This window comes from Solanum dulcamara, chromosome 8, assembly GCF_947179165.1.
Source record: "Solanum dulcamara chromosome 8, daSolDulc1.2, whole genome shotgun sequence".
In the NCBI taxonomy this organism is placed as follows: Eukaryota; Viridiplantae; Streptophyta; class Magnoliopsida; order Solanales; family Solanaceae; genus Solanum; species Solanum dulcamara.
Window position 1 is genome coordinate 35,309,020 of NC_077244.1, and position 26,308 is coordinate 35,335,327.

The 26,308-nt window shown below is 38.5% G+C and overlaps 1 protein-coding gene across 1 annotated transcript in view; it reads right to left on the minus strand.

The window, feature by feature from the left end:
• LOC129899876 (uncharacterized) overlaps positions 1 to 13,566 on the minus strand; it is a 43,042-nt gene extending 29,476 nt beyond the window's left edge. Inside the window, exons 1-4 of the mRNA XM_055974877.1 lie at positions 13,440 to 13,566; positions 13,214 to 13,295; positions 12,783 to 12,964; positions 12,327 to 12,494 (exon numbers count right to left, since the gene is read on the minus strand). Of these exons, the coding sequence (XP_055830852.1) occupies positions 12,327 to 12,494; positions 12,783 to 12,964; positions 13,214 to 13,295; positions 13,440 to 13,566 (559 nt within the window). The remainder of the gene's footprint in view (positions 1 to 12,326; positions 12,495 to 12,782; positions 12,965 to 13,213; positions 13,296 to 13,439) is intronic.
• Positions 13,567 to 26,308: the final 12,742 nt, after the last annotated feature.

The following is a 26,308-nucleotide window of genomic DNA, read 5'->3' on the forward strand; positions in this document are numbered from 1 at the left end:
TTCCGATGACTCTATCCCTGCTGATCATACCTGTTCTGCGGCATAGGTGCGCTGGCGGTAGATGAAGCATGATTGGGAGGCCTCTTATGGAAGAAGGACCTGTTGCCCTTGCTTTGCCTCAGTTCACCCTCAGGGCCCGCTAATTTTGCCTTCTTGCTCAGATGCTCCTCTCTGTCTTTTCTTTTCTCATCCTCCACCTGTTGAGCATACACCATTAGTCTCAAAATATCCATGTTTGAGATCAACAATGGTGCTTTTCACTCCTTCTTCACATGCCTCCCTAATCCGGAGATGAACTTCCTCATCTTTGACCTCACATCAGGAATCATTTCTCGAGCATACCTGGACAACTGGATGAACTTCAGGCTATACTCCTTAACGGTCATGCCTTTTTGTTTTAGATTCACAAATTCCTCCACTTTCGCTTCCCTCAATTCTCGGGGAAAGAAGTGGTCAAGGAAGGCTCCCTCAAATTCATCCCATCTAGTAGGTTCAGCATCCTCACCCCTACCCTATTCCCATTGGTTATACCAAATGTTTGCCACATCTTTGAGTTGATAAGACACCAACTCGACCCCCTCGATTTCTGTAGCATGCATAGCTTTCAGAATCTTCCACATCTCATCAATAAAGTTTTGGGGATCTTCATCCACCTTAGAACCCGTGAATGCCAACGGATTCATCCTCAGAAAATCTCTAATTCTAGTGGCAGCAGATGGCTCTTGGGAGCTAGAGCTGAGAGTCGGCGAACTTTGGTTACCATTTCGGGCAGCCATTAATTGCGTGAGCATTGCAATTGCTCCTCTAAATTCTGCCTCTAACGTGGGTGTAGGTGGAGTAGCAGGCACTTGAGGTGTCTCCGCATATCTCGTAGTTCGGCCTCTAGCCCTTGCTGGGCGTACCCCTGACTGTGGCATCCCTGCATTATCAATATTCCTTTGGCTAATGGTACGTTTAGGAGGCATTATCTGTAACGTATAAACGCACGAATTAGAAAGGAGTTTTATAGAGTTTAACTCTATCGCACAAAGTCAGAGTATGAAAGAGGTGAAATAAGTCCTAATGTCCTATAGTCTCCTGCTTATAAGTGTGGTGCACAACACACCCATAAGTAAGACTCTACTAGACACGGTTTCATAGACTCCCTAGGACACTTGAACTCTGTGCTCTGATACCATGTTTGTCATGCCCCGGGAGGGTACCCTAGACGTGACCGGCACTTGAAAGCCATTTCTGACCTTCAAGCGAACCACCTGATTCATTCACCTTATTATTCAATCACACTCACCCAAAGGAGGGGTCAATCATAGCATACTATTCACATTACAGGGCCGAAGGCCAAACATATTCAACTCTAACAAAACAAGTAAAATAGGACTCCTCAAAATAACAGTCAAACCTTCCCACACTCTAGTCTATGAAGCCTCTATCAAAGTCTAGAAGGTACCGATGACAAGTCCATGGCTACCAACACTCAAAATAAAAGAAATGACAACAAAACTGTACAAGAAGGCTCAATATCCTCGAGGAACTAGGAGGACTTACCAACTAGCTGGAAGTGTATGTGGATCTTCAACGGAGCGCCGGTTGATGATCTCTAGTACCTGTCTCTGCATCATGAAACGATGCAGGCCAAATGGCGTCAGTACATGGAATGTACAAGTATGTAAAATGGCCGGATGAAACAAACATCAAGAAGACACCAACATCAATTCAGCACCTCAACTCATACATATATATATAAATATAGGACAACCCACTCAAATGTCCTAAGTCTAACAAGAATAGTTTAGGCGGGACTAACTCATAAACCACTTAACTCAACCGACTCAGAGCACTATCAAGACCTAAATAGGAGTTTCTCTTAATCGACAACCATCACTTATGAGCCGGTGATAGTACAATAATCAGACGTTGTTGCCACGTCCGTCCATACCTTGCCAAGGCATGAACGCCTCCCTAATCATGGAGACCATCGATTAGTCAAGTCCTATCATTTCAGGACAATAAAAATTGGAAACATCCGACTTTAACGGTTCGATCCCAAGGGAAGCATCCGACTTTAATGGTTCCATCCCTACCTACATTAGCAGTGTAGTGTCTAGGGTTCGAGTATGGACTGTACTCTCACCCGCCTCGGTGCTCGATACTCCTCCCATGACTCTCTGCTCATAAAACTCCTCTAATCATCTCAAACAATCCCTCACGGCTAATTTCATGTGGTACATTGCCACCTCATCAACTCGGTTCTCATTTCAACTCAATCAAGTCATAATGGAAAGTCTCATTTAGGACCTTGTCCACTCGTCAATTCCACCCTCAAATCAACTCAATCAAACCTCATTTAGCTAAACATTTATGACATCTCCTCAAGCTTCAGCACAACTCTATGACTTCCGCTCAACAATTCAAGCAGAATAGCACATTTAAGGAAATTGACTTAAGCGACATAATCACATGGCTAAAGAGGTCAACAAGACGTAACAACAAGTCATCTCCATCAACTCATACTAATATGAAGGATTTTAGGGACTTCTTAACTCAACAACATCAACACATATAGCATCAAATAAATAGGAGACATAGTTCATACAAACATAAACCATACCAAGAAACTCTATTTCCATGAACATCTAACCTCAAGGCAAGAGTAGGGCACATGGGTGGACTCAACCCATGTTTTGGATAGCCTTACATACCTTAGTGAAGACTTGAAGAAAACCTTGATGTTGGGTCTTCAATGGAGAACTCAAATCTTGAAGCTCTTGGAACTCTTCTTGTTGGAAATGGGGAAGAACAAGAGAGAGAGAAGATCCTAGGGCTTTTTAGAGAGATAGTGAGGCTGAGAAATGTGTTCCCAAAAGACCAAAGGCAATACATATATAATTTGGGTAAGTTCCCAAATTTCTCCGCCTCAAAAGTTCTGAAAATAGGCTAAAAATGCACCTACCGCGATAGTGGCGCGTCGTGCCATTGCAGCGCCAAGCTAAAATACGCCTAAAACCTTCACACCTCGTAGAAGCGAGCCGCACCAGAGACCAAACTACTGAGGCATGTTTCTGGCACGATAGTGGCACATCGCGCCCTTACAGCGCCAAGGCCAATGTTCTGAGTTCTGGGAATTTGGCCTGAAAAACCCTGCACAACTTTTAGTGGCGCGTCGCGCCAGGGGACAAACTACTGAGGCATGTTCCTGGCGCGATAGTGGCGCGTCGCGCCACTGCGGCGCCAAGCCCAGATTTCCAGTAGTTGAACCCCAGGCCTGAAAATCTCTGTTGTGCTCGCTCATCTTAGGATCGCCATACCTTTCGACTCCGAACTCCAAAAGTTACATTCATGGTGGCATTAGAAAGAAGACACAATGACCTTTAATTTGATGGGTCGTGGGCCACCGATATTATCTTCTTTCAAAAGATAGGTTCGTTAGAAGTCGACCCTTTATGCGAACTCCTACCCAAATTTAGCCACGACGAATCTTTTGGATTTAATTTGATCGTAGGGGTCCTTCATGACCCACCTCACCTCTAACGCTGCTCAAATTCTCAAAGACTCATCTCAACTCATGCATATGATCCTCAATACTCGAGTTCGATCCTACCCGTATACAAGAAGGGTTTGAATTCTAGGGAAAATTTTTGAGGGGTGTTACATATGTTTTACTCCAATCTTATATGACTTTTAAATATTTTAAATTGTTAATTATTTTGATTTATAGTACCTTTCACATAATTTTTAAATAAATATATATGTTTCAACTTATGTGGCATGAATAGAATGTCGAGTATCATTTATATTTTTTATATGTCTTTTACATATTTTAATTTATTAATTATTGTGATTTTATGAATTTTTTACGTTTTTTTTAAAATATATAACAAATTAAAAAAATAAGACAATCAAATTAAGACGGAGAGAGTACAAAATGTAAAAATAACCTCGGCCAGAAGAAGACATGTCAACTTCTATATAGTACTCCCTTCGTCCCATTTTATGTAGCATTTGATTTGGTACGATATTTTTAAAAAAAAAACTTTTGAAATTTGTGGTCTAAAATAATTATTGGACATTTGTGTAATTGTAAATTATTTCAGTAAAGATAAAAGAAAATTTTTAAAGTTAAATTATTTCTAATTATAATAAAATGACATTATTTTTGAAATGGACTAAAAAGGAAAAAAGTATCAAATAAAATGAAATGTATTATAAAACAAATTAACTTAGCAAAACAAGAAGGAAGACAGATATAGAAAGAGAGAATGGAGAGTATTATTTGTATCAATACATGAACAAAACCATGGTTATTTATAGCCAAAATCAAATGAGTATAATAATCCTTCAATCACCAAAAGGAAATATGATTGGTATGTGAAAATGGTGGATGGATTCCTACACGGACATTCACCTCTTATCTTATAACACTCTGCCTTGAATGTCCACGTATAATGTGCATCATTAAAAACTTTTAAGAAACAATATATATAGTTATCCTGAACACTCATAGATGTTGTGCTTCGTTAAAACCTTACTAGAAAAAACCCAGTAGGAAAAAACCTACTGAAGAAAAAAGAGTACACATATCTGATAATATGTCTTGAGTGCTGCCTCATTAAAAAATATACCAGAAAAATTCAGTGGGACAAAATCTTGGTTAAGGGAAAAAGAGTACATCGCGTATTTTACTCCCCCTGATGAAAAATTCATTTGATATTTTGTAGACAACGCATTCTAATCTTATATCTTAGCTTCTCAAAAGTTAATGTTGGTAATGCCTTTGTGAATAAATCTACAAGATTTTTACTCGAACGAACTTTTTGTACGTCAATATCATCATTCTTCTGGAAATCATGTGTGAAGAATAAATTTGGTGAAATACATTTCGTTTTGTCTCCTTTTATGAAATCATCTTTCAATTGAGCTATGCACGTAGCATTGTCTTTGAATATAACTATAGGTACTTTGACATCATTTTTCAGGCCGCATCTTTCTTTAATGAACTGTATCATTGATCTCAACCACACACATTCTCTACTTGCTTCATAAATTTCTATTATTTCAGCATGATTTGAAGAAGTAGCAACAATAGACTGTTTTGTAGATCGTCATGCTATAGCAGTTCCTCCGTATGTAAATAGATAGCCTATTTGAGATCGAACTTTATGTAGGTATGATAAATAACTTCCATCTGCATAACCAATAAGGTCTGCACAGCCTTTGTTAGTATAAAACAAACTCATATCAATAGTACCCTTTAGGTATCGCAAAACATGCTTGATATCATTTCAATGTCTTCGCATTGGGGATGAACTATACCTTGCCAGAAAATTAATAGAAAATATTATATTAGGCTTATTGCATTAGCAAGATACATAAGTGCACCAATAGTACTGAGATATGGTACTTCAGGACCAAGAAATTCTTCATTCTCTTCTGGAGGTCGAAATGGATCATTATCCACTTCAAGTGATCAAACAATCATTGGAGTACTAAATGTATGTGCTTTGTCCATGTAAAATCGTCTTAAGATTTTCTCACTGTAGGCATATTGGTGTACAAAGACCTCATCTACTAAATGTTCAATTTGTAGACCTAAACAAAGTTTTGTCTTTCCAAGATCTTTCATCTCAAATTCTTTCTTTAGATATTCAATTGCCTTTTGGACCTGTTCAAGGGTTCCAATGAGATTTATGCCATCAACATAAACGGCGTGTATAACAAACTCTGATTTCGTTTTCTTAATAAAAACACATGGATAAATGACATCATTTATATAACCTTCATTTATCAAGTACTCACAGAGGCGATTATTCCACATATGCCCTGATTGTTTCATACCAAATAATGATCTTTGCAATTTGATTGAGTACATACCTCGAGACTTATTACATGTTTCAAGCAATTTTAATTCTTCTGGGATTTTCATGTAAATTTTATTATAAAGTGAACCATAAAGGTAAGCTATAACTACATCCATTAGATGTATTTCAAGATTTTTATGTATAGCTAAACTAATCCGATATCGAAAAGTTATTCCATCCTAAAACAAGTGAATATGTTTCTTCATAATTGACCCCGGGTCTTTTTGAGAAAATCCTTGTGCAACAAGGCGTGCCTTGAATCTTACAATTTCATTTCTCTCATTTCATTTTTGCACAAAAATCCATTTATAGCCAACTGGTTTTACACCTTCAGGGGTTTGGACTACAAGTCCGAAAATCTCGTATTTAGCAAGTGAGTCTAATTCTGATTGAATTACCTTTTTCCATTCTAGCCAATCACATCTATGTCGACATTCTTTGATGAATTTAAGCTCAATACTTTCACTATCTTGCATGAGGTTAAGAGCAATATTATATGCAAAAACATTATCCATCATAATTTTTGATCGATCTAAATTTATCTCATTATCGGTAGAACTTATTGAAAGTTCTTTATTCACTTGAGTCTCGAATTTACTGATTTCTTTAGGAATATCAGGATTACTCAAATCTTGACCTTCTTTAGGAGGTTCTTTTGTAGTATCATCTTTATTTCTTCTCATGCTTCTCTTTATAGGATTTTTATCCTTTGAACCCAAAGGTCTACCACGCTTCAGGCGTGTTTGGGATTCAGAAACTATGATACTAGTAGATGATTCTTTTGGGACATCAATCCGAATAGGCACATTCACTATAGGGATATGTGACCTAGTGTCACGACCCAAAAACTGAGGTCATGATGGCACATATCTCAAAACCTAATCTGATGTATAACCCTAAAAATAAAACTCATACAAGACTCCCAAAGGGGAAAGTAATGCCACGATTTAAATAAAAAGAAAAAAAACAATGAAAAAATTATCCCAAAACCTGGTGTCATAAGTATAAAGAGCATCTAATACAAGGTTCGAATTTAAAGATACAACATAAGTCTCTGAATTATACAAAAGACTGAAAAATAAAGATAAACTAGTGACGATCCGAATTCTGGGACTTCACCACTAATCTGAGAATACACAATCCGCTAGAATATTAACTATCATATGGGGTACCCCGACTAGTATCTGCATCAAAAAGGGACACAGAAGTAGGGGTGAGTACAATTCACATGTACTCAGTAGGTTTTAGCTGACTGAGTATAAAGAATTAATCAAACCTATGAAATAAACTAAGGAACGCTTCCACTTGCATACAGAAAAGTCCCACTTCGGCATCGGTGCCGACAGTTTATATTATATATTGATGCGAGTAAAGTTAACCCATAATAACAGTTCATAATCACAATTAACCAGATAATTCAAGCAGCACAAACATCAATGCAATGCAATGCAATATGATGATGCAATGATGTGGTGGTACGGTGGAATCAAGACTGTCGCACAGACTGTCGTATACACCTGCTGAGCTATGCTACCAAGCAGGACCTATGGGGGTCTCGCAGACCATATACCTCAATCACAATATCTCATTATCCTTGCCACCTCTTCGTGGTCAAGGGATCACAATGCATCCACTACCCTGCCGGAAAAACGCCTCGGTTAGGGACTCAAGATACAAAGGTTGAGATCACAATGCATCCACTACCCTGCCGGAAAACTGCCTCAGTCAGGGACTCAAGATACAAAGGTTTAAAGGAGTTTCATTTTCTTTCTCAAAAAGAATTTCCATATTTCTCAACTTCCCATGTTTCATGATATGATGAATGAGGATGAATGCATCAAAACACATATGGCATGGAAGTAATATTCAACTCACATGTGGTATAAGGTTCAAAGTTCTCTAAACTTAACATACACATGATATTCACCCTCAATAAATAGTAACGGGAAGGAAACACTTTCTTTTAAATATTCACCCCTTTCTCAACAATATTTCAATACTCAAGTATGCTAAAAAAAAACCAACTCAATCTCTCAGGCGGCATCACAAGTCAAATAATATACTCAAGCCTCTCTCTTAGGCAAATCACAAATCACATGCTCTCAAAGCAAATAAGATAACAAATAAGGCCTCCACACGGGCTATGTATTACGAATAAACCCCCACACGGCAACACATTAATAAATAAGCCCCCACACGGCAACACATTAATAAATAAGCCCCCACACGGGCATCACAATATATATAACATTCTCAACTCATACTACAACCTCATCCCAAAGTCTATAACATATGAATGACTAATTACCCCATCTCAATCTCAAAGAAAGATAGCCAAACCTACCTCAATTGCTGAAACCGCACTCGAATACCTCCACCGGACAAGCAACTTTCGAATTCAGCGCTCGAAATGACAACCCACTATCAACAATGAAACATACACGTCACAAGGAGTCCAATGACACCCATATTGATAGATTTCAGAACCGGAGGTAAAATAGTCCAAAAATTAACTATTTTCGAAAAGGGTCAAGTCTGGAAATTTATTGAACAATCCCATTCTATTGGTAATAAGGAACTCATGGTTGAAAACCCCATAAAAATAGAGCTCAAAATGTGTTGGAAATCACAATTTTCCTTAAATTCGGATTAGGGAAGAAACAAAGATTTTTGGGGTTTGAAACTAAAATTTGAGAGTTAAAATCGTCAAAAACTTAATGAAAAAGGAAGGTTTTAGGTCAAAAACCACTTACCCAACACTTTGCCTCAAAAATCTCTTCTCAAATCACCTCAAGGAGTTCAAGAACTCAAACAAATGATGAAAAATATTGAAATGGGAAGAAAGGGGCATTTTCTGCCCAAAAAGTTACTGTTCACGCGTGTTACTGTTCACGCGTGTTACTGTTCACGCGTGTTTTGTACAAATTTTCAAAAATCACCCTCAAGGTCATTACAATATCCACCACTAAAAAGGATGTTCGTCCTCGAACATAAGATAAAATAAAGTACCTGGGGTCTCAAAAAGCTGAGGGTACCGAGACTGCATATTAGACTCTAACTCCCAAGTTGCCTCCTTAGTAGGACGATGCTGCCACTGCACCTTGACCGAAAAGACCTCCTTGGTCCTGAGTCTACGAAGCCGCCTATCTAGAATAACTGTCGGCTCCTCCTAATAAGTCAAATCCGGACTCAACTCTACCGCATCATAAGAAATCACATGAGACTCATCCGGTATATACTTGCGAAGCATGGAAACATGAAACACCAGAGGGACAACTGACAATTTAGGGGGTAAGGCCAACTTATACGCCACTCCACCTACTCTCCTCAGGATTTCAAACGGGCCAACAAACCTTGGGCTAAGCTTGCCCTTCTTTCCGAACCTCATCACACCCTTCATGGGCGATATTTTAAGCCACACACAATCACCCACCATAAACTCTAAGGGACAAACCCTTCTATCAGCATAACTCTTCTGACGACTCTGAGCTGTCAATAGTCAACCCTGAATCAAACGTACCCGCTCCATAGCATCCCTAAGTAAGTCAGTATCCAATGCATCAACCACAACAGAATCAAACCATCAAATGGGTGATCGACACCTACGACCATACAATGCCTCAAATGGTGCCATTTGAATGCTGGAGTGATAACTGTTATTATAGGCAAACTCTGCTAAGGGCAAGTGTTGGTACCATCGGGCACCAAAATGAATCACACAGGCCCTAAGCATATCCTCCAACACCTGAATAGTCCGCTCGGACTGACCATCGGTTTGGGGATGAAATGCTGAACTTATCTCTAGCCGCGTACCCATACCACGCTATAATGACTTCCAAAAGTGAGAGGTGAACACTGAACCCCGATCCGATACAATAGAGATAGGCACCCCATACAGGCTAACAATCTCACGAAGATAGATCCTAGCTAACTGATCCGCATTGTAGCTAGTCTTCACCGGAAGGAAATGGGCTGATTTGGTCAATCAATCCACAATCACCCAGACAGAGTCATACTTACCCAATGCCATGGGTAATCCAGACACGAAGTCCATAGTGATACGCTCCCATTTCCACTCAGGAATGGGCATCCTTTGCATAGGACCACCCGGTTTCTGATGCTCATACTTCACTTGTTGGCAATTTAAACACTTAGCCAAAAAATCAATAATGTCTCTCTTCATGCCATACCACCAATAGTGTTGTTTCAAGTCATGAAACATCTTTGCCACTCCCGGGTGAATCGAATACTTGGAACAATGAGCCTCCTCCAATATCATACGTACCCATTCACTAACCTTGGGCACACAAATGCGACCATTAATCCTCAAAACTCCTTTCGAATCAAGAGAGGCTAATTTTGCTTCACCACTTAACACTTTGTCTCGAATGGCCCTCAAGTTTTCATCTTCAAACTGATGTGTACGAATCTGGTCCATCAAAGTAGACCTAGCCTCCACAAAGGCCAAAATACCATGATGTGTAGAAATATCAAGTCGGACCAACTGTCTAGCCAATGACTGAACCTCCAATGCCAAAGGCCTCTCCATAGTCTTAAGAAAGGTCAAACTACCCATGCTAGATGCTTTGCGACTCAGGGCATCCGCTACCACATTAGCTTTTCCCGGATGATAAAGTATGGTAATGTTATAGTCTTTCAATAACTCTAACCACCTACGCTGCCGCATATTCAGATTCGGCTGAGAAAAGATATACTTAAGGCTACGGTGGTCAGTATAGACCTCGCAATGCACACCATAGAGATAATGCCTCCACAACTTCAGAACAAACACCACCGCTGCTAACTCTAAGTCGTGGGTAGGATAGTTCTTCTCATGTACCTTCAACTGTGGAGAAGCATAAGCTATAACTCTACCTTTTTGCATCAATACACCACCCAAGCCGACTCCCAAAGCATCACAAAACACAATAAATGTCACGCCCTCCTCGGGTAAGGCTAGAATACGTGCTGAAGTCAATAATTCCTTGAGCTTTTGAAAGCTCGCTTCACACTCCTCAGTCCACTGAAATGCCACGGTCTTTTGAGTTAGCCTAGTCAATAGGGCTACAATAGAAGAGAATCCTTGAACAAACCGACGATAGTAGCCTGCCAACCCAATAAAACTCTGAATCTCGGTAACCGAAGTAGGCCTAACCCAATCACGAACTGCTGTAACTTTGGCTGGATCAACCATAATACCATCCTTGGTCACTATATGACCCAAGAATGTCACTAACTCAAGCCAAAACTCACATTTGGAGAATTTTGCATACAACTTCTCCTCTTTCAATCTCTGAAGGACTGTCCTCAGGTCCCTAACATGATCCGCCTCATTCTTCGAATAAACCAAGATGTCATCAATAAACACGATCACAAATGAGTCCAAATAAGGTCGAAATACCCGGTTCATCAACTCCATAAAAGCAGCCGGGGCATTAGTCAACCCGAAGGACATAACCATAAACTCATAATGCCCATAACGAGTCCTGAATGCAGTCTTTGGGATATCAGATTCCCTAATTCTCAACTGATGGTAACCCGACCTCAAATCAATCTTTGAGAACACCGATGCACCTTGAAGCTGGTCAAATAAATCATCAATGCGAGGAAGAGGATACTTGTTCTTGATAGTGACTTTGTTCAACTGTCGATAGTCAATACACATCCTCATAGTACCATCTTTCTTCTTCACAAATAAAACCGGTGCACCCCACGGTGATACACTAGGTCTAATAAACCCTTTCTTCAATAAATCTTCCAATTGTTCTTTTAACTCTTTCAATTCTGCCGAAGCCATCCGATAAGGAGAAATAGAGATGGGTTTAGTGTCATGCTCCAAATCAATCACAAAATCGATATCACAGTCAGGAGGAACTCCCGGCAAGTCTGTAGGAAATATATCCATAAACTCTCTCACCACCCTCGTAGTCTCTATATGAGATGACTCCGTGGTGAGATCACGTACATGAGCCAAATAAGACAAACAACCCTTATCCATCAAGAGACGAGCACGAATATAAGATATCACCCCCTTAAGATATGAACTCGGATTACCTTTCCATACCACGCTAGGTAAATCGAGATAAGCTAAGGTCACGATCTTTGCATAACAATCTAATATAGCATGATAAGGAGATAACCAGTCCATACCCAGTATCACATCAAAATCAAGCATGTCTAATAAAATCAAGTCTGCACGGGTCTCTCTACCCGAAAATATCACCAAACATCCCTTGTATACCCGATACACTACTAAAGAATCACCTATTAGGGTAGAAATAGTAATAGGCACAATAAGGGACTCACTCACATAATCAATACCTACATCAAAATAAGTCGACACATAAGAATGGGTAGACCCTGGGTCAAATAACACTGAAGCAGAACGATGGTAAACTGGAACAATACCTGTAATAACTGCATCAGAGGCTTCTGCCTCATATCTACCCGGTATAGCATAGCATAACTGACGGTCACCCTTATCCTGTGAACCCCCACGAGCACCACCTCGTACTCTACCCCTAGCACCATGGGTGCCACCTCTAGTATTCTGTGAAGAACCTCGAACAGCTGGAGCATCTGTAGAACAAACAACTGGTGCCTCTGGCCGTCTAGTAGAAGGAGCACGTTTGGGGCAATCTTGGGCCTTATGCCCAAACTCATCACACACATAACAACCTCGAGGACCTGAACTCCGTGGGGAATAACTAAAAGTGTCAAAACGACCTCTGGAGCTCGAAAAACCCTGAATAGCTGCCTGGACTGGTCTGCCCTGATAACCATGGGTTCCTGAACCCGAATATTCTCTACCCTTGGAGGAATGATCGCTGAATTGACCCTGCCGACGGAACCTCTTGGCCCCGCCCTGTCTAACACATAGGATACTCTATATCATCCTGGCATGATCAATAATACTCTGAAACGTACCCCCAGACAATACAAGGGAGGATGTAGCCTCCTGGAGATAACCGGTGAATCCCTTCACTAGTTTGTGAATCCGCTCGAACTTGGTGGGAATACTCGATATAGCATAATGAGATAACTCATGGAAACGAGTCTCGTACTCAGATACAGATAGAGAGCCCTGCTCTAGTCTGTCAAACTCATCCCTACGCTTATCACGAAGGCTATAAGGCATAAATCTCTCAAGGAATACCTCAGTAAACTGTTCCCAACTCATCATAGGAGAACCAATAGGTCTACGAGCAAGAACTGACCTCCACCATTCTTTGGCCACTCCCACAAATTGATATGAAGTGTAAGCAACTCCATGTGCCTCTTAAATGCCTAGGTTGAACAATCTGTCTTGGCACTCAGTCAAAAAGTCATAGGCTTTCTCTCTGGCTTTACCATCAAACCTTGGAGGCGCCAATCGAACAAACCTCTCGAAACTCTTCTGCTCAACTACCGACATAGCAGCATTAGCAGAAATTGGCAGAGCTGCAAATCTCGGAGGTGCAATAGAAGGCATTGAAGATGAACTAGGAGTCTGAAATCCTACACTAGGCCCCTGAACTGGCGGTGTTGCACCAACTATGATAGGAGAACCTACAGCACCTGAAATAATACCAGAGGTAGGAACACCATCCAGTCTAGCCAATAATCGAACCAGTAGCTCCTGAAGAATCGGAGCACTATCGGGAACCATAGAAGGCTGGGATGTCCTCTGCTCCTCAGTCTTCTGCTCTAAGTCATCCTCATGCTCATACATGGGCTCAGGTGATAGCTCTCTAGCTCGTCTACGAGCAGGTACCGCTCCCCTTGCTCGGCCTCGTCCCCTGACTCTACCACGTCCTCTATCTCACCCGCGTATAGGGGCTCGAGCAGCAGGTGCAGCCTCACCCTCAGTAATTGTGGCTCTAGTCCTCACCACCTGCGCAGAAGGAATAGATCAGAGGTATACAACACTTGATATGAATAAATCGCACGAAGGGAGTAAAAAGAAAGAAATTCTCCTATTAAGTATCTTGTAGCCTCTCGAAGATAAGTACGGACGTCTACGTACCGATTCGCAAGACTCTACTAGACACCATGTTCTTTAACTTATAAGACCGGTGAATCTAGTGCTCTGATACCAATTGTCATGACCCAAAAACTGAGGTCGTGATGGCACACATCTCAAAACCTAATTTTATGTGTAACCCTAAAAATAAAACTCATACAAGACTCCCAAAGGGGAAAGTGATGCCACGATTTAAATAAAAAAAAAACAATGAAGAAATTATCCCAAAACCTGGTGTCATAAGTATAAAGAGCATCTAATACAAGGTTCGAATCTGAAGATACAACATAAGTCTCTGAATTATACAAAAGACTGAAAAATAAAGATAGACTAGTGACGATCCGAATTCTGGGACTTCACCACTAATCTGAGAATACATAATCCGCTAGAATATTAACTGCCACGTGGGGTACCCCGACTAGTATCTGCATCAAAAAGGGACATAGAAGTAGGGATGAGTATAATTCACATGTACTCAGTAGGTTTTAGCTGACTGAGTATAAAGAATTAATCAAACCTATGAAATAAACTAAGGAACGCTTCCACTTGCATACAGAAAAGTCCCACTTTGGCATCGGTGCCGCCAGTTTATATATATATTGACGCGAGTAAAGTAAATCCATAATAACAGTTCATAATCATAATTAACCAGATAATTCAAGCAGCACAAATATCAATGCAATGCAATGCAATATGATGATGCAACGATGTGGTGGTACGGTGGAATCAAGACTGTCGCACAGACTATCGTATACACCTGCTGAGCTGTGCTACCAAGCAGGACCTATGGGGGTCTCGCAGACCATATACCTCAATCATAATATCTCATTATCCTTGCCACCTCTTCGTGGTCAAGGGATCACAATGCATCCACTACCCTGCCGGAAAAATGCCTCGATTAGGGACTCAAGATACAAAGGTTGAGATCACAATGCATCCACTACCCTGCCGGAAAACTGCCTCAGTCAGGGACTCAAGATACAAAGGTTTAAAGGAGTTTCATTTTCTTTCTCAAAAAGAATTTCCATATTTCTCAACTTCCCATGTTTCATGATATGATGAATGAGGATGAATGCATCAAAACACATATGGCATGGAAGTAATATTCAACTCACATGTGGTATAAGGTTCAAAGTTCTCAAAACTTAACATACACATGATATTCACCCTCAATAAATAGTAACGGGAAGGAAACACTTTCTTTTAAATATTCACCCCTTTCTCAATAATATTTCAATACTCAAGTATGCTAAAAAAAAAACCAACTCAATCTCTCAGGCGGCATCACAAGTCAAATAATATACTCAAGCCTCTCTCTTAGGCAAATCACAAATCACATGCTCTCAAAGCAAATAAGATAACAAATAAGGCCCCCACACGGGCTATGTATTACGAATAAACCCCCACACGGCAACACATTAATAAATAAGCCCCCACACGGGCATCACAATATATATAACATTCTCAACTCATACTACAACCTCATCCCAAAGTCTATAACATATGAATGACTAATTACCCCATCTCAATCTCAAAGAAAGATAGTCAAACCTACCTCAATTGTCGAAACCGCACTCGAATACCTCCACCGGATAAGCAACTCTCGAATTCAGCGCTCGGAATGACAACCCACTATCATCAATGAAACATACACGTCACAAGGAGTCCAATAACACTCATATTGATAGATTTCGGAACCGGGGGTAAAATGGTCCGAAAATTAACTATTTTCGAAAAGGGTCAAATCTGGAAATTTATTGAAAAATCCCATTCTATTGGTAATAAGGAACTCATGGTTGAAAAATCCATAAAAATAGAGCTCAAAACGAGTTGGAAATCACAATTTTCCTTAAATTCGAATTAGGGAAGAAACAAAGATTTTTGGGGTTTGAAACTAAAATTTAAGAGTTAAAATCGTCAAAAACTTAATGAAAAAGGAAGGTTTTAGGTCAAAAACCACTTACCCAACACTTTGCCTCAAAAATCTCTTCTCAAATCACCTCAAGGAGTTCAAGAACTCAAACAAATGATGAAAAATATTGAAATGGGAAGAAAGGGGCATTTTCTGCCTAAAAAGTTACTGTTCACGCGTGTTACTGTTCACGCGTGTTTTGTACAAATTTTCGAAAATCACCCTCAAGGTCATTACACCTAGTTATCTGTTTCAAATTAGTATTTGTATGTGACATTTTATTTGTTATTTTTTATAAGTGGATGATCTTCTTGACCTCTTGCTCACATGTACGGGTGCGTGGATCAAAATGAGATAGTGATAAATCTTTCCACATAATTTCTCTCTCTTTTGGGTTCTTTTTTATCTCCTCTTAATTGCGAAAAAGTTCTTTCATCAAATCGACAATCTGCAAATCGAGTAGTAAATAAGCCTCCTTTCAATGATTCAAGGTCGAAATTATGGAGGGTGAGTCAAACCCAACATATATGCCCAACCTTCGTTGAAGGCCCATCTTTGTACTTTGTGATGGTGCTACGGGCAATATATTGCACAATCAAAAATTTGTAGATGGGCTATATTTGGCTCATGACCAAATACTAATTGTGACGAAGAGTATTTATTATAATTTGTTGGTCTGAAATATACAAGTGCTACTGCATGTAAGATAGCATGACCCCAAACAGTAATCTGCAATTTTGTTTTTATAAGTAGAGGTCTTGCTATCAATTGTATACGCTTAATAAATGACTCTGCAAGGCCATTTTGAGTATGAACATGAACAACATAATGTTTAATTTTTATCCCAATTGATAAGCAATAATCATCAAAAGTTTGAGATGTAAAATCTCAAGCATTATAAAGGCGAATAGATTTAATTGGATAATCTGAGAATTGCGCTCTTAATATTATTATTTGTGCTAATAACTTCGCAAATGCCAAGTTGCAAGATGATAAGAGGCAAACATGAGACCATCTTAATGATGCATCTATTAGGACCATAAAATATCTAAAAAAATCACTATCTGAATGAATAAATCCACATATATCCCCATGTATACAGTATAAAAAGCCAGGAGATTCGATGCCAACCTTCAGGATTGATGGTCTGGTAATTAATTTATCTTGATAACAAGCAGCACATGAAAATTCATTATTTCGTAAGAATCTTCAGGTTCTTTAATGGATGTCCAGTTGAATTTTCAAGAATTCATCTCATCATTATTGATCCAGGATGACCGATTCGATCATGTCATAGCACAAATGTATTTAGATCAGTAAACTTCTGGTTTACGATCAAATGTGATTCAATTGCACTAATTTCTACATAATATAGGCCAGACGACAAAGTTGGTAATTTTTTCAAAATATATTCCTGGCCTGAGACACTCTTGGTTATACCAAAGTATTCAATATTTATTTCATTTAGTGTCTTAGCATGATATGCATTTCTGCGGATATATTTAAAACTTAACAAGTTTCTTGGAGATTTAGAAGAGAACAGTGCATCTTCTATAATAATATTTGTCCCCTTAGGCAGAAATATAGTAGTTTTTCCGTAGCATTCAATCATTTTCAAATTACCAAAAATTATAGTAACATTTGCTTTTCTTCTAAGTAAGTAGAAAAAATATTTCGTCTTTAAAAATGGCATGAGTCGTTCTACTATCAATTACACAAATATCCTCGCGATTGATTATTGATCCAAATAAAATTTGAGGCATATCCATATTTTTCTTCAAAAAGAAATAAAGTAAATATTATAATTAAAACATGGTTCATTATACAAATTTAATTTTATTTACATGAATTAAAAAAATATAAACATATTATTTAGTACAAAAAAAGAAAAGAAAATTATTTATATATTATCAGGCTTATCAATATTCATATTTCCTTCTGAGAAATTGAAGAAATCAGCTACACCCAGATGCATAGGCTTAATATTGTTTTCAAAGATAAAGTTTGTCTTTGAATTATTTTTTGCTCTCTTCAAGAATGATTGATATAGCTAAACTAGACGTTTTGATGACCGGCAAGTCTGTGACTAGTGCCCATACCTCCACATCTATGACATATACTTTCTGAATTTTTTTTTGATATAGCTTCTTGCTTTTCACTCTTCTTTTTGTATTCCTGATTATTTTTCGGTGTCAGACGAGCATCATGATTATAATTTCTTTTTCGATCATGACCACGATTGGTCATGACCTCTTTCTCGTTGGTTATAATTTGTCTGAATCACTTCAGAGAATGACAAAGAACCAACGGGGCCGACTATCATAATTTTTCATTAAAAGTTTGTTATGTTGTTCAACAATAAGAATGTGAGAAAGTAATTCAGAATATTTTTTAAAACCCTTTTCGCTATATTGCTGCTACAAGAGCATATTCGCGGGTAAAAATGTGTAGTATGTTTTTTCAAATTTGTTTTGCTCAGTGATTTCTTCTCCGCATAAATTTAAATGTTCTATAATTAGAAACAAGGCAAAATTATATTCAATAATATTTTTAAAATCCATTAATCTCAAATTGAGCCAATCATGATATGATTGTGGATGGATGATCAACTTTTCGAGGTCATATCTTTCTTTTAGATTCTTCCATAGTTTAAGGAGGTCTTTTAATGTGAGGTACTATAATTTTAACCCCTCATCAAGATAATGGAGGAGAAATATCATGGCTTTGACACGATTTTGACTAGATGTCTTATTGTCATCTTTGATGGTGTATGTCAGACCCATCGATTCTAGGTGTATTTCAACATCTAGTGTCCATGATGAGTAGCCTTTTTTCAGATATATCAAGAGCAACAAATTCAAAGTTAGAGATATTAGACATTTTAAAAAATAAAATTCTTACCCTTTTATTACCTGTTTAAAATAGCTCAAAGTGATGAAGTCTCCTACTGATAACGTGTTATGAAATAAATTAACTTAGCAAAATAAAAAAGAAGCCAGATACAGAAAGAGAGAATGGAGAGTATTATCTGTATCAATATATGAACAAAACCATTGCTATTTATAGCCAAAACCAAATCAGTATAATAATTCTTCAATCACCAAAAAAAAATATGATTAATATGTGAAAAAGATGGATGAATTTCTACAAGGACATCTACCTCTTATCTTATAACAAGATAAAGGAAATAGTAATAATTCAACATAGAGGATTTTCCCAAAGCCATGCGGTGGCAAGGTAGTAATAATTCATTTGTAGAGACATGCGATGGCAAAGTAGTAATAATATATTTCCACGGCCAATGGCTCTTGAATATAAGCCACCACCATTTAGCTACCATTAATATATTAGTTTATACATAACTAAACAATCCTCAGTTTTAATTTTTTTGACAAATAACTAACATGTTGATACCTCCCTTAAACCCACTCTAATTTACCTCCCCTAAACCCACTCTTCTAATATAGAACTAGACGTGGTTGCCTGTGCGCGCACGGGCCCAACATATTCCGACGAAAATTGAGGTGACTAATAGTAAGAGGTTGATAACATATACATAGATTGATAATATATACATGCATATGTTGCTTTTATATTACTATCTTCGTTACATATTAGATGGACACTTCAAACTTTGCACGGTGATTAAGAAATTATTAATTTATTGAAAGACTTTACATTTTTGTCCTTTGTTTATATCAATGCAATATACATAGAGTATAGAAATAACTAGTATTGAGAATTGTTTACATTCAAAAAGTCATATTAATTGTAGAGGTAAAATAGGAAAAATTTAATAAATTTTATCTCGATTTAGTAAGTGATCAAATAATATGGGACAAATATTTTTAGTAAGATGTCCATCTAATATGGTACGGGGTAATACATTTGTAGTTGCACTGCCTGTATGTGTTATGTATGTACATATTCTTCAAGGCAGCCAAAAAAGGTTATTTTGATGCGACGCTATAGTTGACAAAATACCTGCAGTTGGAAGGAGAAACATTTTAAATTGGTGATGTACATCGTAGTAAGAAAAGAGTGTTGTTAGTCGTGATGTACCTTGTTGAAATATCGAGCGTCATGTGTCTGTTTTGTGCAATATTATTTTATATTTTTCTAACGCAGTGCAATGGCAAAAACATAGCAAACAGAGGTCTACCTGAGAATAGGAATGAAGAAGTATGTAAGTAACGAAGTAATAGGCAGCTCGAACAACATAGTAAACAAATAATATACAAATTTATAAAGAACAAAGATAGATGTAGTAGTCCCGTGGCGTCAAGCAGTTGTAAACGGATTATAGCATGATCCCTGACTTTCGTAGGAAGAAACTATGAAGACGGGCCTGAAATTCATGGGTTGTAGTCTTCCTCGCGCTAGGAAGCTATTTTTCCCTTCTCTCCAAGACTAGAACAGCCTCATGGGGGGTTTCTAGGGTAACCCTCATCTATTTTGGCACTTAGAGGAAGATTGAGATAATAAAAATACGTCATTTTTAATTTTTGTCCCGTCGAATACTGCTCAAGCGGCCAAATCCTGCTCCGACGGCTCAGCACGTACAATGCTCAGTAAAAAGGGCATAATGTTTTACTCCAAACTCCGAATGAGGAAACTTTAGTGGTGTTGGAAAGAAGAATCATAGGCCTTTAATTGTATAGATCATGAGCCACCTAATTCATTATAGGTTGAGAGATATAGTCGATTGAAGTTGACCCTAGTTTGAACTCAAGTCCAAAACTAAATCGGAAAGACACTTTCAACTCAACTTTGAGATAGGAGCATAGTATGACTTTAATTCACAACTAATGCACTCGCATGCCAAGGATTTGTTCCTAGTCTTATGACGAAAGATATTCGTATATCTTTACCGTAGATATTTCTAGTAACGACGAGCTAGGTTATTACAGTGTTATCTATTATTATGTATAATATATAATATTTGCTAGCAATTTATATTATTTAAAAAATTATGATATAAAATAATTTTATATTAAACGACTGTAAAAGAAAACAATATGAAAATTATATATAGTGAATGTTTTAGAAATAATTTTATTTTATGAAATAAGAAAATATAAATACAACAACAACAACAACAACAACCCAGTGAAATCCCACAACATAGGGTCTGGGGAGGGTAGAATGTACGCAGACCTTACTCCTACCAAGGTAGGACGGCTGTTTCCTGGAGACCCTCGGCTCAGTAAAAGCATAAATGCATAAAAAATGTTAGATAAGAATAGAAAATTAAAAGTTTTATGAGAAAAACAACAAACAAATAACGAATAGATAACAAATAAATACAAATAAATAAATACTAATAACAAATAACGATTAAATAAATAATGAAAGCGTCACAGGTAAAATTGAGTAATCAAAGCATAGAAAGTAATAAATAATAACAGAAATAACAGAAATCAGAAGTCAAAGCGCAAGAGATCGTAATACACTACTACACCTATGAATAGAGAAGAATAACGAGACTATGAACTAGCCTTCTACCCTAATATGGGTCCTCCACACCCTCCTATCTAAGGTCATGTCCTCCGTAAGCTGTAACTGCGCCATGTCCTGTCTAATCACCTCTTCCCAATACTTCTTCGGCCTACCCCTACCTCTTCTGTAACCATCCATGGCCAGCCTCTCACACCTCCGCACTGGGGCATCTGTGTCTCTCCTCTTCACATGTCCATACCATCTCAGTCGCATTTCCCGCATCTTGTCTTCCACCGAGGCCACTCCTACCTTGTCCCGAATAGCCTCATTTCTAATCCTGTCGCTCCTGGTGTGCCCACACATCCATCTCAGCATTCTCATCTCAGCAACTTTTATCTTTTGAATGTGAGAAGTCTTAACTGGCCAACACTCCGCCCCATACAGCATAGCCGGTCTAACCACCACTTTGTAGAACTTGCCCTTAAGTTTTGGTGGCACATTCTTGTCACATAGCACTCCGGAAGCGAGCCTCCATTTCATCCACCCTACCCCAATACGATGTGTGACATCATCATCAATCTCCCCGCTGCCTTGCATGATAGACCCAAGATACTTGCAACTACTTCTCTTTTGGATGGCCTGAGCACCAAGCCTAACTTCAACGTCAACCTCCTGAGGTGTCTCACTGAACTTGCACTCTAAGTACTCTGTCTTTGTCCTACTCAACTTAAACCCTTTAGACTCCAAGGTATTTCTCCAATCCTCCAGCTTAGCGTTAACTCTGCGGCGAGTCTCATCAATCAGGACTATGTCATCCGCGAAAAGCATACACCATGGCACCGCACCTTGAATTTGTCGCGTCAATCCATCTATCACCAAGGCAAATAAAAAAGGACTAAGAGCTGATCCTTGATGCAACCCCATCACCACTGGGAAGTGCTCTGAGTCCCCTCCTACTGTCCTTACCCTGGTTTTGGCTCCCTCGTACATGTCCTTGATCACCCTAATGTATGCCATAGGTACACCTTTAGCCTCCAAACATGTCCATAGTATTTCTCTTGGGACTTTATCATAAGCCTTTTCTAGGTCGATGAATACCATATGCAAGTCCCTCTTCCTCTCCCTATGCTGCTCCACCAGTCTCCTCATAAGATGGATGGCTTCTGTAGTTGAGCGTCCTGGCATAAATCCAAACTGGTTCTCTGTAATAGACACGTCTCTCCTCACCCTCATCTCTACCACTCTTTCCCACAGTTTCATAGTATGGCTTAGTAGCTTAATACTTCTATAGTTTTTGCAACTCTGGATATCCCCTTTGTTTTTGTATAGAGGGATCATTATGCTCGACCTCCATTCTTCGAGCATCGTTGCCGTTTTAAAGATGACATTAAATAACCTAGTCAACCACTCCAAACCTACCGAACTCGTGCTCTTCCAAAATTCCCCAGGAATCTCGTCAGGTCCGGTTGCTCTTCCCCAGCGCATCCTACGAACGACACTCTTAACCTCCTCGACCTTAATACTCCTGCAATACCCAAAATTGCAACGCCTCTCTGTATGTTCTAAATCTCCCAACACAAAGTCTCTGTCCCCTTCCTCATTCAAGAGTTTATGGAAATAGGACTGCCATCTCTGTTTAATGAGGGTCTCGTCTACCAATACTTTTCCATGCTCGTCCTTAATGCACTTCACTTGGTCCACATCGCGTACCCTTCTCTCCCGCGCCCTGGCTAGCCTGAACAATTTTCTATCCCCACCTTTCTCTTCTAGTTCAGCATAAAGGCATTCAAAAGCTGTTGTTTTTGCCGTCGAAACCTCCGACTTCGCCTCCTTTCTCGCTATTTTATAAAGTTCCCTATTCGTCCACTTCTCCACCTCATCTGTGCTTTCTATCAACTTTGCGTACGCCATCTTCTTTGCTTCCACCTTTTCTTGCACTTCTCCATTCCACCACCAGTCTCCTCGATGCCGACTACGACTACCAGTCGAGACTCCCAACACTTCCCTTGCCACAGTCCTAATACAACTAGCCGTCCTATCCCACATACTGGTTGCATCCCCATTACTATCCCAGGCCCCCATGGCCTTCAACTTCTCTCCCATCTCCAGGGCATTTGCAGTGGTCAAACTCCTCCATCTGATCCTAGATCGATCATCCCCGACCCTCTTATTCCTCATCATCTTGATCCTAAATCCATCACCAAAAGCTTATGTCGGGTTGTAAGGTTGTCTATCGGAATGACCTTACAGTCTTTGCACAGACCTCTATCGACCTTCCTCAGGAGTAAAAAGTCTATCTGAGTCTTAGCCACCGAACTATGGAATGTTACCAAGTGGTCTTCCTTCTTTGGGAAACTCGAATTGGCTATGACCAACCCAAAAGCTCTTGCGAATTCCAAAAGTGAAAGGCCTCCTACATTTCTGACCCCGTAGCCAAAGCCTCCATGCACATCATCATACCCTCCTGAAATAGACCCGATGTGCCCATTGAAATCTCCTCCCACGAAAAGCTTCTCAGTAGGTGGTATACCTCCCACTAACTCATCCAAATCCTCCCAAAAGCGCCTCTTATCCTTCTCTCTTAAGCCCGCTTGTGGCGCATAAGCACTAATAATGTTGAATGTGCTCCCTTCAACGACCACCTTAATCGACATCATTTTATCGTTGACTCTCCTAACCTCCACTACCTGATCCCTTAGATCATTGTCTACTAAAATGCCTACCCCATTCCTATATTTCGATCTACCTGAAAACCAAAGCTTATACCCGTCTACCTCCCTAGCTTTAGAACCTACCCATTTGGTCTCTTGGACACAAGCTATATTAATCTTTCTCTTCTTTAGAATTTTAACTAGCTCTATGGATTTGCCCGTTAACGTTCCAATATTCCAAGAACCAACTCTCAGTCTAGACGCTCCTTTAACCCACTTACCCCTCCTTACCCTCGTCCCCGACCCCGTCCCTGAATGAGAACATGACCTTAATCTACCATCACTATCTAAAGCCACGAAAATATGTAGGAATTAATAAATTATTCAAAAATCTAAAGTTAGCAAAATGCAACGATAATTGTATGAACAAAAATATAGATAAACCGGAGGTACCAACTCCAGTTGAAAAGAACCTGATTCACGCCGGAAACACTGTTCACACCAGAAACACTGTTCACACCGGAAACACTGTTCACGCCGGAAACACTGTTCACGCCGGAAAATATTGTTCACGCCGGAAAATGGAAAACCGCGAGACGACGCCGGAAATCAATAGATCTAGGCCAAATCTGAACAGATCTGGAGGTATTCGTTGGAAAACAAGCAAAAGGAAAGAAAAAGAAAAAGAAAGAAGAAGAAGAAGTAGTGAGCTGTGAGCGCAAGTTGAGGGGCACTGCTGGTGGAGGTGCTGCGGGGCTGCAACGACAGAGGTTCTGTGGGTGTGCAGATTTTAAGAAAATATAAATAAAGTAAGAAATAATAATATAATAATAAAAAGAGAGAAAACTATTCATTTTTAATATAAAATTTGATACAGTAAATTAGAGTTGATTTACATTAAAAAATAGTCTTGACATCGAATTTGGCGCTTGAATTGGATGTGCCCTAATAAGTTCAAATTGCCAATGCATATAAACATTGACCATGCATTGAATAGGAGTTCTCCGTACATTTGCCTCATTTCATAACTTCCTACAGACAAATCTTGTAAGCCAAAATCATTTTTCTACCTAATGTCCCACAATGGGACAAAAGAATAATCGTTAAGGAAAAAAAACCCCAAAACAATAAATGAATTTGTAAAATTTCTAGACTGTGGCTCCATTGATGGAAAATTTGAGTGCTACATATAGCAAACACATGAGCTGATTTGGTGATCAAACTTAAAAGTCAATGGATTTGATCTATTTATACTTTCATGCCCAAAATCTTGAATACATATATACTTTTCGCAGATTAATAAAGTTTCTTGTTGACAAAACTTGATTAACATCCTAAATTTTCTATTTCAATCACAAATTTATCAAATAATAATGTATGATAAGAACTTTTTATTGAGTTACTACTGATAGAGGATGTATTTCAACATGCAGTAACGTAAAAGGTATTGTAGTACTTTTAGATAAGCACATAAATTTCAGGAGCTCGTAAAATTTCAGTTGTATTGACCACTATATTCTAAAATCTTAATATCTATTTGTTTTGATTAAATGAAACCATCGGCAGAATTAACACTTGTGGAAATTTTAGCGAATTATACGCCAATTTTTGAAGTAAAACAAAAAGGTAGATGTTGTGTTTGTAGGACTTGTAGATGTGCTTTATGCGGACTCCTTGATGTATTTGTGATAAAACATGCAAGAACACATAGAGCTTATGCTAGAGGGCAGTGACATGATTTGTATAAGTGTATTGATGCATAAATTGGTTGGATCCTTTTCGATTTAAGGATTGTCCAGGCCCAGCCGTTTATATCGAAATACATATATGACATAAGCTTGAAACCTTACACTATGTTATTCTTTTCTTCAAACATGCTATCTAGGGGTGAACAAAATCGAACAAAAATCTGCATCAAACCACAAATTGAGAAAAAAGAACCTGACTAGTAGTTTGATTTGACTTAATTTAATATTGAAGAAAAAAAAATATGACTATATTGGGTTAATTTGGTTTTAACTATATAAAGTCAATCCGAGACCAAATCAATCCGACATCATATATATAATTTTTAAAAATTATTTTATACATAAAATATTTACTTTGACATAATTTATAAATATTTTTTATACTTTTTCATAGTTTTTATCTTTTGACAATGTTATTTCAAGTTTGATTTAGAATTTTGAATAGTCTAATAAAGATTATATTTCATATATATCAGTGGCGTAGCCACACATAGCCCAGGGTGGCCAATCGGACACCCTTCGTCGAAAAGTTATATTATGTATATAGAAAATTGTACGAAATATATCAGTCAAAAATTATTTTTCATAAATGTATATTAAATCTTGGACACCCTTAATAAAATTTAAAACTTCGTCAATAATATATATTAGTAACTCTAATAAAGGTCAAATCAAAATCAAATCAATACTATTGTTAACCA